The sequence below is a fragment of the Lasiodiplodia theobromae genome (genome assembly GCF_012971845.1).
Source record: "Lasiodiplodia theobromae strain AM2As chromosome Unknown scaffold_1, whole genome shotgun sequence".
In the NCBI taxonomy this organism is placed as follows: Eukaryota; Fungi; Ascomycota; class Dothideomycetes; order Botryosphaeriales; family Botryosphaeriaceae; genus Lasiodiplodia; species Lasiodiplodia theobromae.
The window spans coordinates 1,465,199-1,478,362 of NW_023336399.1; the positions used below are offsets into that span (position 1 = coordinate 1,465,199).

The 13,164-nt window shown below is 59.3% G+C and overlaps 3 protein-coding genes across 3 annotated transcripts; all 3 read left to right on the plus strand.

Moving 5' to 3' along the window:
• Positions 1-2,853: 2,853 nt before the first annotated feature.
• Positions 2,854-4,232, plus strand: LTHEOB_442 (Serine threonine protein kinase; the record flags this gene model as incomplete). The annotated part of the gene is made up of 2 exons (XM_035513452.1): positions 2,854-3,445; positions 3,502-4,232. The coding sequence occupies 2 exons, from the start codon at positions 2,854-2,856 to the stop codon at positions 4,230-4,232; spliced, it is 1,323 nt and encodes a 440-aa protein (XP_035372444.1).
• A 4,691-nt stretch (positions 4,233-8,923) lies between these two features.
• On the plus strand, positions 8,924-9,390 carry LTHEOB_443 (Eukaryotic translation initiation factor eIF-1; the record flags this gene model as incomplete). Its single annotated transcript, XM_035513463.1, has 3 exons — positions 8,924-9,035; positions 9,096-9,322; positions 9,376-9,390. 3 exons carry the CDS (start codon positions 8,924-8,926, stop codon positions 9,388-9,390), a joined length of 354 nt encoding a protein of 117 aa, XP_035372445.1.
• A 603-nt stretch (positions 9,391-9,993) lies between these two features.
• On the plus strand, positions 9,994-12,833 carry LTHEOB_444 (Heterokaryon incompatibility protein; the record flags this gene model as incomplete). Its single annotated transcript, XM_035513474.1, has 2 exons — positions 9,994-11,750; positions 11,951-12,833. The coding sequence occupies 2 exons, from the start codon at positions 9,994-9,996 to the stop codon at positions 12,831-12,833; spliced, it is 2,640 nt and encodes an 879-aa protein (XP_035372446.1).
• Positions 12,834-13,164: the final 331 nt, after the last annotated feature.

Genomic DNA, 13,164 nt, shown 5'->3' on the forward strand with positions numbered 1-13,164 from the left:
TCGATTGGAAAGCTCCGAGAGCGACACTTGCGGCGGTCGAGGGCAGGGAGATGGGACGGGGGGATGTGCGACGAGCTGAAACGCTCTCGATCAATGCGAGAGGCTTGAAGCGGCAGTGCGGCCGTGATGACGACTGCGGCAGGTCACGGGTTGCGAGCGGAATCTCGCGTGTGCTGATTGATTGATTGATTGATTGTGACGGCGGCGGCTGATTGCGCGTTCGGTGCATTAATACCACGGAGAGCGAGATCAGCACAAGCGGATGGTGTTGGAAGTCTGTGTGGGGAGTGGAGAGGCCAGCGTTTGCTGCGTCGAGCACGCAGCGCCAGTGGCTTGAAAGGACATCGTGGCAATCTGCAACCAACGACTCAGGCTCCCACCGCCTCCACGAAGCGCGCAGCGGTGTTTCTGTTGCGGCCCCACTGATGGACTCACCGGGCCTGCAGCGCATCCACGAACAACTCTGGGGTCGCAATCTACTCGAGCCAGGTCGTGAGACGGTAGCGGGAAGCTTGATGGCAGCAGCGGCAGGGAAAGCTCCGTCAGATCCGCATCGAAACGAGGCTGGGGATCGCGCTGGCCTTGTGGCCTTGGAGTGATGCAACACGGCGCTACGGAACGAGGGAGGGCTGCCCCGAGCCCGCCGGCCTGCCTCAGTGGCTGATGGGCCGACCTTCCCGCCTTCCTTCGCCGCTGCCGTGTGGAGAAGGCGGAAAGGGAAAGGCTCGATTGCCGATAAGCATCCCTTGGGCACGGCGGGCGTGCATCGGGGCCCGCAGAGGAGACGAGCGGTGTGCGTGGGACACGGCGCCCGGCCCAGAGGCTTGACAGCGAAGCTGAAGACTGCGCGTGGTGTGTCTGTGACGGGGCATGTGGGGTTGAGCAGCTCACGGGAGCACGCTGCAACACTCTTGATTTTTTTTTTTTTGCCGCCGCCGCTGCTGTGGCCACGGTTGCGCCTCCACCGCGCGGGTACAGTAGCCGTCAGCAACCTCAGCCCCAGCGTGCGCGGCAGTGCGGTACGGCCTTACGTTCTGCCGCGGGCGGCGGCGCAGCACGCACCCTTGCTGGAAGGCCCCGTCGAAAAATCTGGAAGTCAGGCGGGGAGTGGCAGAATTGATGGCACTCCACCGATCAGCTCCGCCCTTTCCGGTTACGAAGGCATGCGCGCATGGTGACTGGGCTGCCGACGCTCTGGGCGGGCGGTGCCGGTGCGTGCACACGAGGGAGGCGAGCTTGAGCGATCCGCTCTATCGAAACGGCCAGACTCAGGGCTGTGGAGGCGCCCCGTTGTCTCTCTCGCTCGCCGGTCAACACGCTTGCATCGGTGTAGGGTTGGCCGCCCATCCGGGCAATCCGCCATGCCGCGTCGAGCAAGAGCGCTGGACGCCATCGCGTAAAGGCCCACCCCAAAACGTGGCAGGCGAGATGGGCTTTTTCCAGACCAGCTCTCGTCGCGGGCGGTCATGCGCCGCGGAGCTTTGTCTGGTTTCTGAAACGGTGCGATTCGCTGCCTGTCACATAATTTCCGGCCGCTGGCAGGCTCGAAATAACGAGCAGCGCGCGCGAGTGGCAGGCGGGCGGTGGCCAATGGCAGACCGGGCAAGGCGGCCCTCGCGGAATAACGGGGCTGTGGTCAGACACCCAATCAGCTTGCGACGCGGAGCGTGAGAAGGGTCGCGGGCGTTTCGCGCCAGCGCATGAAGGCGACGAGTCATCGCCGGGGCGCCCCAAGATTAGAAGCCCAGCGGCAGCTTATTGGCAGGGCACTGATCAACGCTGCCGTTGGGTTGGCTGACGACCGCACGCGAGAGGTGGCCGCGCCGCCCTGCCCTGGCGCGCACGGCTCGTGGGCAACAACAATAAAGCGCGGCACCAGGGGGCCAGCGCAGATCGCTGTCTGGGGAGCTGCGGCCGCGTGCGCTCAGCGAAAAATGTCTCAGCGCGGCGCTCGAACGGGCGAAGCGCATGGCTGGCCCATTCCTCGCCCGGCGCAGACAAAGCCCGCGCGACGCATGCAGCACCACCCGGCCCCCAGCTGCAGCGCGAGGTCCGCGAGCATCGCCTGCTGCACGCCAAGCGCGTTGGCTGGCCGGCGAGACGCTCGCGCGCAGCCCCATTGGCTGGGCCCGGCTGCGAGGAGGGCGGGCGCAGCGCCCGTGCGCCGCCCTGTTCCTTGCACACGCTGCACGCAAGAGGCCCGCTAGGGAGGGCGTGCTGGGCCGCGCTGCTAGGGCTCTGGCCCGCCCAGCGCAGTCACGCCCGCTGCGACACGCCAGAGATCCTTCGCCGTGCCGCTAACGTCAATCCCGCCGGCGTCAGCCTGCAGTGCCTGAGCGCCGTGTCGCCGCCGGCCAGGGGGGCCCGCAACAAAGTAGCCACGCCTAGTCCGTCTTCGTCATTGCGGTGGAGCATGGATCACCTAGCCTGCGCCTTCCTATTAGACGGGCCCTTGTCGCGCCCTGCAACGTTCATCGGCGCCCGGACATCTGCAGCACTTATCATCACCGCTGCCGCCTCGGCTGCCCGCCTACTACTGCTGCACTTGCCTGCCACACCAACCTACATCATAACCTCCCGCCCTCCCTCTCCAACCTCATCTCTCCCTCTACCAGCCCTCAGCCTCCCTCCCCCGCCTCACCCAATTGCAACCCGCCGGTTTCCTTTTTCACTGTTCTTGCTTCCGCGCCCGGCCACAGGAATCCTGGTGTTTTCTTGTCCGCACGGCCGCTTGGATCTACCGCTTTAATACTTGGCCAGCTCTCTCTCTCTCTCTCTCTCTCTCTCTCTCTCTCTCTCTCTTCCGTCCTTGGAGCCCTTTGCTGGACCGCTAAGGACGACACACTCGCCACCATGTTGCCCACCCCGCCCGCATCGCCGACGCTCAGTGGAGGATACGCGCCGCCGCAACAGCGGTTGGGCCAGATTCTCGCCGGCCGCCTGCAGTTCATTGGAATCCTTGGTGAGGGCGCCTACGGAACCGTCTACAAGGCCGTCGATATCCACTCCGGAGTCCAGTATGCTGTCAAGGCCCTGAACAAGCTCAACCTCGAGCCCCGCCAGAGGAAGTTCCAGCAGCGTGAGATCCAGCTCCATCACTTGGCCAGTTCGCACCCGAATGTAGTGTCGCTGGTCAAGATCATGGACTCACCTGAGTGCACCTATGTAGTTCTAGAGTACTGCCCTGATGGCGATCTCTTCTCCAACATCACCGAGCGTGGAAGGTATGCTCGCGATGACGAACTTGCCCGGAGAGCCTTCCTGCAGATTTTGGACGCCGTTGGATACTGTCACTCCCTTGGCATCTACCACCGGGACCTGAAGCCTGAGAACATCTTGGTCACCGACAACGGTAACACGGTCAAGCTCGCTGACTTTGGCCTTGCCACCTCGGATCCCTACACCTCGGACTTCGGCTGCGGCTCTACCTTTTACATGTCACCAGGTAAGCATTCCTCGACCGCGATGATCCCTGCAAGCAGCCTCACTAACCTGACGCAGAATGCCAACAGCCCAACCCCAAGGCTTACGCATCTTACGAGTCGGCACCCAATGACGTGTGGTCGTTGGGCGTCATTCTCGTCAACCTGACCTGCGGCCGCAACCCATGGAAGAAGGCCTCGCTGGAGGACTCCACCTTCCGTGCCTTCATGAAGGACCCTAACTTCCTCCGGACCATTCTGCCCATTTCCTACGAGCTGGATGCCATCCTGAGGAGGATCTTCGACCCCAACCCGGCCACTAGGATCAAGCTTCCCGAACTGAGGGACCTCATTCAGCGCTGCCCGAGGTTCACCAAGGCCCCCACTCCCATCTACGCTCCCGCTCCCATCTCCACCCCTCCGATCCAGCCGTATGACCAGTGCAACCCCGGATTCCAGCCTGGAATGATGCCCATGCCGCAACCCTACATGGCCAACTTCGTTCCTCAGGCCCCCATCTCTCCTCCGCCCTACTCCCTCCAGTACCCCGAGCTGTCCATCTCTTCTGGAAGCTCCGGGTCTGACACTGGATCCGTCTTCTCCCACGTCTCTTCCTGTTCCTCGGCCTCGTCGGCCTCTTCCGTTCAGCACGTGAACGTGCCATGCCAAGGCGCGGGCATTGCTCCCCACCATTCATACGTCCCCAGCCCTGCCAACGCATGGTTGAGCTCTTACTTCCAGCAGGCCGGAAACCTGGTCAAGCAGTTCTCTCAACAACTGTCCTTCCAAAGGCCCCTTTGCGCCCACTAGACGGGACCCCGCCCGGCTGGAAGCTTACCAATTACGGAGATTTCCCCATTTATTTTTTCATGAGCCTTCTTCACGATGTGTTCTATACTACTTTTCCCAAAAGTCACGACGAGATGAGCTGTACTGTTTTTCTTTTCCAGTAAGGTGTTACGGGGTTGGTCTGGGTCCGGCGCAAAACGAATCACCGACGGCGTTCCATGGACATTTTTATTCACCTGGTTTCAGCTTCCGCCGCGGACAGATATAGACAAAGGGGGTTCCCAGGTTTTCTGTATTGCTTTTAATTGCTCCGGATACTACACAGCCGTGAGGCCCAGTCGCTTCTTCATTAGAATGGCGAGCGGATATCTGCTTTTTTCTCTTTTACTGCCAAGACCGTTTTCCGGGGTGGAAGAACCTGATCAGCTCAGAGGAGACCCGGAGCACAGATGCAGCATTTCGAGGAGTTTACCCCCCAATAAGCACCTGGAGTGTCAATTTTGCTGGAGATTTAGTTTGCTCCATTCACATTCATTTTGATACCAGAGCAGAAAAGCTCATTTTGTAAGATTAGCACATTTGACCAAAGATGGCTTTGTTCGCTGGAATGGTGCCTTTAGCGAGAGGCGCAGCAATGGACCAACAAAAAAAAATAAACAATAGAAGCCTGAAGATGCATCATAGCGGCCACGCTACCTTCCAAGTCTGTGCATCCAATCCCTTGGTGACGAGTGAGAGTTTCATTGATCGACAAAGGTTGCGCCGGGCGACGCATGTCTTGGGTGGCACAGGCCCCCGGTCAATCTTCAACAGTTCGCAGGCAAAAGAGCTACCGGCGGGACGGACGTCATAATTTCGCTTCCCCTTTCACACTGACGAAATTAGCAATCACAGACGTCCAGACGCGATTCGGTGGTCTGCGCCGCAGCCAACCGCCGGTCGCCGAGGGCCCTTGGATTGCAGCCTCCGCCGGGCAGCGAGCCAGGATGCAGGCTGAGTCTATTGCCTCGCGCGAGGAGGGTGTGGACGACGCGGCCAATGAGGTTGGGCAGGCAGCGTCATTGGCATCGGCAGTTTCGCGAGCTAAGGCGAGATGGCCCGATTTCGAGGCGCAGGGTGGCACGCTCTGAGGCAAGCTTCCGAGCGCAGCCCTGCCGCTTGTTGTCGCTGTGCCGTGCCGTGCATTTCACGATTCTGCTGCGCGAGAGATCTGCCCGCCAATGTCATCTGACCCGGCGGCAGCGGCTCCTGCCACGGCGGATGGCAGGTACCTAGCGTCGCTCCAGACACCCAGCCGCCGGCCGGCCGGTGCTGGGTCGCACGCATCATGATCTTCGTGATGGGCGCGAAGGCCCCACCCGTAGATGTCACCACGGCCAGGCTGACCGGTGTGGTTAGGCTGGCTCATGGCGCAACGTGCGACAGACGGCGAGTGGCAAAAGGATGCGGTCCCTTGCTGTTGTTTCTGCACCGAACGTGTGGCCGTTTCGACACGCGGGCCAGGACTCGAGCGCGGCGCAGTCATGCGGCTTACGGCGTCACCAGACCACTGGCGAAGAAGCAAATATTCCGCGCCCGCAACTCGTCGTCCTGTCAAACGTCAGACAGCGTCGATTGGGCTCGGTGTTGAACAAGCACGTCGCGGCTAAGATGCGCATGCGAGACCAGCCCACTCACGGCCTGACACAACTCAACCCTCCCTGCACCAGCTCCTCTACCTGACGACTCCCGCCCCCCTCCTCCACCGCCCGTTCCAGCCATCTCCCATGCGAGATGCCGCACTCTCAAGCCGCCTGACGGCCCGGCACTTGGGACTTGGGTCTTGCCATGGCCTCTGGCACTGCTCCCTCCGCGCCGCCCCGCGCGCGCCGCTCCTCCCGCTGAGCCTTACCCAAGCCTCTCCCTCTCTTCTCTCGCACCAAGGCTGACCCGCCGCAGGCTGCACACATGCACAGAGTCCCTGTGTCGCCGCCGCCCTACGGGACTGTCTTGTCACACCTCCACCAGCTCTTGATCGAGGGCCGTGGCACGATGCGCCCTTGCTCTCCGTTCCGCCAGGCGGCCAACGACACAGCCCGCGGAGCGGAACGCGCGCGCTTGTGTGCGACGGCGCTGCTAATTGCTGCTCCCGCCCGCCTCATGTACTCCAGATCCGACCATATGCAGCCTCTAATGCATGCACCCGGCTGGATGCGGTGGCACCCCCAACCCAAAGACGTTGCGAGCGGCAAACGCCACCGTCAGCGAGAGGCTGGGCGACCATGCAGTGCTCCACCGCCGTCCTCTATTCGAAGTAAGGTCCCGGCGGCCTGTCTCAGAGGGACATGCATGCTGCCAGCATCTTGCCCGTCAGCGCTGCTCTCTGAGGCCTTGCTCGCGTGCCGGTCCGCCAGCCGCCGCTCGAGCGCTTCCTCCCCCCCAGCGTCACGCATGTATCGCCATGTGAAATAGATTGCCGTCTTCGTGACTACCACCCGCTGCGTTACCCCGTGGCCCCTCGATACACTCCTTTTCGAGATCCTGCAGCGGCCCCGGCAGTCCGTCGGCGATTTCCCGTCGACGCATGCGGCTGTTCCTGCCGTCGAGTCCTTCTCGGAGAGCGTGCGGTGTCTGGACCACTCGTGCTCGGGGCAGTAGAAGTAGGACGGACGCACTGCAGTCGGGCGCTGCAGTGCATACACGTCAAACGTCAGACGCAGGCCGATGCTGTCCAACAGTGCTCTTTTCCTCGCCCCTAGTGTCCCCGTCTCTGCATTTTCTTCTCGTCAGACTACTTTCGTAGACATGGTGATCCATTGGTGTTGTTGTTCACGCCTATTACGCGCCCAGCCACTGAGGCATGAAATATGACACGTCTCTTTTCTTTTCCTTCTCTTTCCAGCCATTCCCCTGCCGGCCCTTCGTAATCCGGCGCATTGATCTAACGGGCGTCGGGGGTGCACGCGCTGCGCCTGGAGTCATCTAGCTCCTCATGTCGAACCACGATAACAACGTGGAGATCACGAAAGCAAGAAAAGCAACTTGGCAATGCTCGCTCCACCCCACCACGCACATCCGTACATGCGCCCCCGAGCAGCTGTGACATGGGCGACATCTCAGCAGCAATCGCTAGACCACTGCAAGCAGGCGCTGTCCACTCATTCATCCGTCAAGGCAACAAAGGTGACTGGATCACCGGCGGCGTAACTACTTTTTCTCGTGTCATCCGGATCCCACTGTCTACAGCACTGACACGACACTTAGAAGCCATGGTTCCAGTTAGCCAACGGCGTGCTTGCTCACTCACCCTCTCATGCCACTTCAATTCCTCTCGCAGTCTTCAGATCCTGGAAACCGATCCTAGCCGGGCGTGCTTTTATCCGGGGCTGACGACGGATGACACCACGGGTGGCGAAGGATTCCCGCCTCCATCTACGATCTATCTTACCAGCCATGCGCCGTCGCCCGTGCTTGTACTCGTCGGGTCGGAGTCGACGGATGGCCTGGTCTCGTGCCTATGCTGATAGGGGACGTGATCCTCACTCAATACAACTCATAATAATATCATCAAGAAGTGATGTGGATACCGCGGCAACCGCCACTCCGCTGAGCCGGTTGCAATTCAAGGCTTTGCGAAGGCAGCAGGAGCGTCACGTTGTCTCATCGATACCATCACGATAGAGTCACCATCGGCTCGTCACGCGCCAACGATATGGAAGCAGCAAATGTATCACCGTTGTTTTGTCGATACAGACGAATCGCCACATCACTTTCGGCTCGCTTTATCGTGCGGAATATACCGTCTGGAGACGTGAGGTGTTCTCACGCGACTTCTTTGTGCCTAGAATCTTTGAAGAGGCTCTTGCGTCTCGATAGTGTCGCAATGGTCGAAAGGAGAAAAGCGTCAACAGATGTGCGCTATCAGTTTCATGTCCAAGACTCACGGATTATGCGTAGGGTTCCTGTGGCATTCTTGCTTCGTCTTGCCCGTATTGCGAAACCGTCGATCGACCGACGTTCGCTACATCCAAAACGAGTGGCATCAGCCTAGTGTTGTCAAAGCTATAGCAAAGCTAGGGAAATCTTCGGGAACACTGATGTTTCTCGAACCTATAATACACACAGAGGGAGGCGGTAGGCTCTGCAAGGTCGAATATCTCTTCTAGCAGATGCAAGCGATCGAGGGCCAGGAAATGCTGCTGGAAATTGCCAGAGTTTCTTGGCCGTGGATGTGAAGTGCACATATTGGGTGATGGCTGGAATTATGCCACCACTGCACTTCTGCCTTGGAGAGTGGTTTGACGGAAAAACAGAAAGGAAATATAAACTTGATGAGTCCATGGGGTGACAGGGAAGCCAGCTGGGTAGGTAGCAGCAGGAGGTCCTACGGTGGATTCTACATCTACAACATGGGGAGGTATAAGGCTGAGTACACAGGCTCCTGCTGTCCTGTGAAGAGGCATCGAAATGGCTCTGAAGGCTAGATTGTAGTCTGTGTAGGGTCATGGTGCTGAGTCATTACCATATCTGATCTTTTTCGACCAAAGAGGATTAGCGCGGGGCTTGGCTCTCTGGAGCGCCTCCACTTCACGAGTGACTGCCACCTCTTCGGACTACCCCACCATCACCACTCAACCCGACACACCGCGAGCGTCGAGCCAGACCCCGATCCCGCACTACCGCTTTGCGCGCATAAAGACCCTACTGCCGCACGAACCGTCCAAGCCGAGTTCATGACCACGGAAATCCAGAACCTCAAGGCATTTGATCCGTTCGCGGAGGCAGATGAGGATACTGGCGACACCAAGGGTCAGACCCAGAACTACATTCACATTCGCATTCAGCGTACGTAATCCTTCGATGTCGCCTTGCTTCGCAGGAGCGCTGACACGGAGCCTTTGGCAGAGCGCAATGGTCGCAAGACTTTGACCACGGTTCAGGGCCTTCCGAAGAAGTTTGACCAGAAGAAGATCCTCAAGGTCATCAAGAAGAAGTTCGCTTGCAATGGCACCATCGTGAACGACAGTGAGATGGGCGAGGTCATCCAGCTCCAGGGTGACCAGCGCAAGGATGTCCAGGAGTTCCTCATCGACAAGAAGGAGGGACTTGAGCTAGATGCCAAGACCATCAAGGTGAGTCTCCGCGCCCTTTTCCGCTCTGGACATGGCTGATTTGTCGCTCTTAGGTCCACGGTTTCTAAGCCAGCTACGCTACGCCGCGCCGCGCCCGGCACTCCATGATCGTGCAAGATCATCCGGTCCAGACACTGGCTCTGGCTCTCCTTATATATACCGGCCGCGAGATGTGACAATGGGTTAGGCAGCAAGGCTTTACAGCGGGACGGCGCATGAGTAGATCACAGATGACTTACGACTCTTATCCGGTACTACTTCTATGCGTTGCTTTTGGGCTTGAGCCCGCTACAAGAAAGACAGCAGCAGCAGCACGTCAAGAATGGAATGCAATGCAGCTCTTTTTCTCAACAAAACCTTTTCTGGTGTTCAAAATCGAGGCCGTTGCTACGGCTCTTGCAAGGCTGGTTTGGCCCCCAAAATTTCACATCTGACCAGCGCCAATCATTGTGGAGACCTACCGGCCCTAACAGGACCTCTTGAGGTTTGGCGGCAATCGTTCCGTCTTGATTACCCAGCCAATGTTGTGTGCCTACTTGTGTGCTTACTGCCCTTTTCCTCCGCCCCTTTCAACTTCAAACTGAACAGGTCCTTTCTTATTGGCTCATTTTCTCTTTGCACCGTCGTGCCATTTCACGTTGAAAAGAATTGACTCCCGGATTAACCTGCTAATGGATTTTGAAGACTTCCCAGGTTTCATTCCCTCGAATGAGGCGCAGCTATCGGCGAAATTTGAGGAAGAGATGAAGGATCTCTCCTTCGTATTTATTGTGCTCAACAGCAGTAGATACAAGCTGGACGCGGATGACGCGCAAATATTCATTCCACAACAGCCACACGTGGTCCGCGCCACACCACTTAGCCAGGATCCCATTGAGATAGAATCCGTCCACAGTCTTTGCCGAGCATGTCTAAACGCCTTCAACTACTACTGCCACTTCATCGCCGACGACAAGGAGGCTTGTGGGATCGCGGACGACCAGAATATGCCATTTGCCGTCATGCATCACCGCAACATCCGCTCACTGATGGAAACGGCTGCGAACGGGCAATGTTCCCTGTGTTCCCAGTTACTCGAGGCTCTGCGCGCGCCTGCCGGCCCGCAAAATAGCGACGACCTCGAGCATCGCCGCCTGGAGATGTGCTGGGGTCCGCGCGAGGCTGACGGCGGCAACCATCTCTACTTTGTCTGGACCGACAGGCGGCGACCGCGCCAGTATACCAACTACAACACTTACTACCGGTTACGATTGTGGCCGGTGGAGAACGGCTCACTTGACGCACACTTGCACCTAAGTACTGCGGATGATGAAGAGAAGGGACAGCTGGGGGAGATAGCTGCGAACGACAGCTCTGGATCCGTGGCGTCGGCGCGTGTTTCCAAGGCGTGGCTCAAGCAGTGCCTGGAGAACGCGGACGGCGCGCACGACGAATGCAACAACGCTTCCCTCGCCGGAGTCCAGGAGCAAAGCAGCCGCAGCCACCTGCCCACGCGCGTCCTCGACGTCGAAACCGCGAGGAGAACCGGCCGTCTGCGACTCGTCTGCCCGGAAGCCGACCTGGACGCCACGTCGATGGGCCCGGCCGACCTCCGCTACATCACGCTCAGTCATTGCTGGGGCCAATGGGGCGCGGAAGAGCTCCCCGTGCTGACGACGCGCAACGTCGACGAACGGCGCGAGGCGGGCGCGAGCCTGGCCGACCTGCCCCGGACGTTCCGCGAGGCGGTCGAGGTCGCGGGCGGCTGGTTCGGCGTGCGCTGGCTGTGGATTGACTCGCTGTGCATCCTGCAGGACTCGCCGGCCGACTGGGCGCGCGAGGCCGCCGCCATGGCGAGCACGTACCGCCGCGCCTTGCTGAACCTCAGCGCCGACCACGCCGCGGACGCGCGGGGCGGCTTGTTCGTCAAGCGGAGGCGCGAGGACGACCGGGTGCTGCGGTTGAGGGCTGGAGACCACCGGGCTTGGTGGTGCGTCGCGTTCGACACCTTTGCGTGCCACTGGGCCGGCAGGGCGCCGTCCTTTGACCGCGCGTGGATCCATCACGAGCGCCAGATCGCGAGGCGCGTGCTGCACTTCACCGAGGCCGAGGTGATGTGGGAGTGTTGCGCCAAGGCGGACGAGGAGTCGTCGTCGCCGTCGACGCCGCCACCATCCCGATCATTCAAGACTGAGACGTTTCCCGGCGGCGTGCCGTTCAGGAGGCCCTTCGCGCGGCCCGGCCAGAGCGTGGGCAACGCGAAATGGCAGACCAGGCGGGACGTGAGGGACGCTGTCGCCGCGACGGAGGGGAGAGACGCCCGCGTGCGGGAACTGTGGCGGGACGTCTGTGAGGAGTTTGCGCGGAAGGGGTTGACCAAGGCGAGCGATATGCCAGTCATCATGTCGAGTTTGGCTGAGGAGTTCAGGGCGTTGTTGCCGGAGGATGCGTACGTGGCGGGGTTGTGGGAGCGAGAGCTGCCTGGGAGCTTGTTGTGGAAGGTTGAGATATTATTTGGAAGTGGAAGGATGGAAGAGTTTCGTTCTGGACCAGTGCTTGTTGATACGGAGAGCTTTTCTAACATTATCACCCATCATGGGAAGAGAGTGAAGATTATTTGTCAAGCCCCTCATCCCCCGCCGAAAACAGCACATCACCAACCACATATGGCGCACCTTCCTGGTCCTGGATGTCAGCCAGCCAGCCGATTGCTCGTAGCCGCTTTGCCAAACCGCAGACTCCCATCGCACGGATCGAAGACGACGGCAACCTCGCCGCCCTCCGCGACCAATTCGGCACCCCGTTGCCTGGCGTTGAGCCCTCTACTTCCCTTACCATCACTGGCTTTATCCGGCACGTTGGTGTCGTTTGGGACCGCGTCAGCTTCGCGCCCCCGCGGACCGTCGGATCGTCTCCTTACATATGCGTCCAGCATCATTATACCATGTTGGTCAATGATGAGGACGGCAATGACGGTTACGATGGCGGCGATGGCAATGAGGAAGAAGAAAAGAGCAAACGCCTTCGCAGTGTCGGTGTTTCCTGGCGAGGCGACAGCGGAGCGGACTTCGAGTGTCACCTCGACCACTACGGCGGCAGAGATGATGGCAATCGCTCCAGCAACAGCAAGGTGCTGCAAGCCTTCTGCCTTTTCGTCGAGGCCGAGCATCACCAGTTGCCAAGACGGTACGTGGAGGTTGTCGGACTGTTGCTGCAGCCTGTTGGGAAGGCGAGCGGGGGGCGGCGGGTCTTCAGGCGCATCGGCATGGTGGAGCTGTCTGGACGGGCGGCGTTGAAGCTGAGGTACAGGGTCAAGCCCGGTCACAGCATGGAGGAAGGGGACTGGGAGGAGAATCTGCGGAACGTTGAGGAGGCCGCAGATATCGCGTTGGAGTGTCGCCGAAGGGAAGGAGAGGGGCAGGCGGGAGAAGGGGAGTATGATGGTGCCATTTCCGATCTATACCTTTACGATGCGAAGATTGACATGACCGCTTTAGAAAGGCTGAAGCCGCAGACGATCACACTAATCTAAGAGCGATTCTACCTTTCTATACTATTCGCGACTGACTGCTATATCGTGACCGAATCCTATCACCCTTACTGAATCGGGTAAACTTCCGGAGTGGCTAAAATAAGGCCATTGAACTGGCGACTCTTGGCTAAACACCCTACGCGGCTATTGTGCCCGAGGCTCATGTCGTTATTTCTTAAAAGTAAATTTCCACTATATTTGAAGGCAAGCTTGGCGATAAATCCCGGGTATCCCTCTAGCCTACGACTTGGTATTAAGGCTATCACTGTGAGGTAGACGGTGGAATTATTGCGAGCGAGCGAGAGAGAGAGAGGAGAGTATTAAAAGAGTT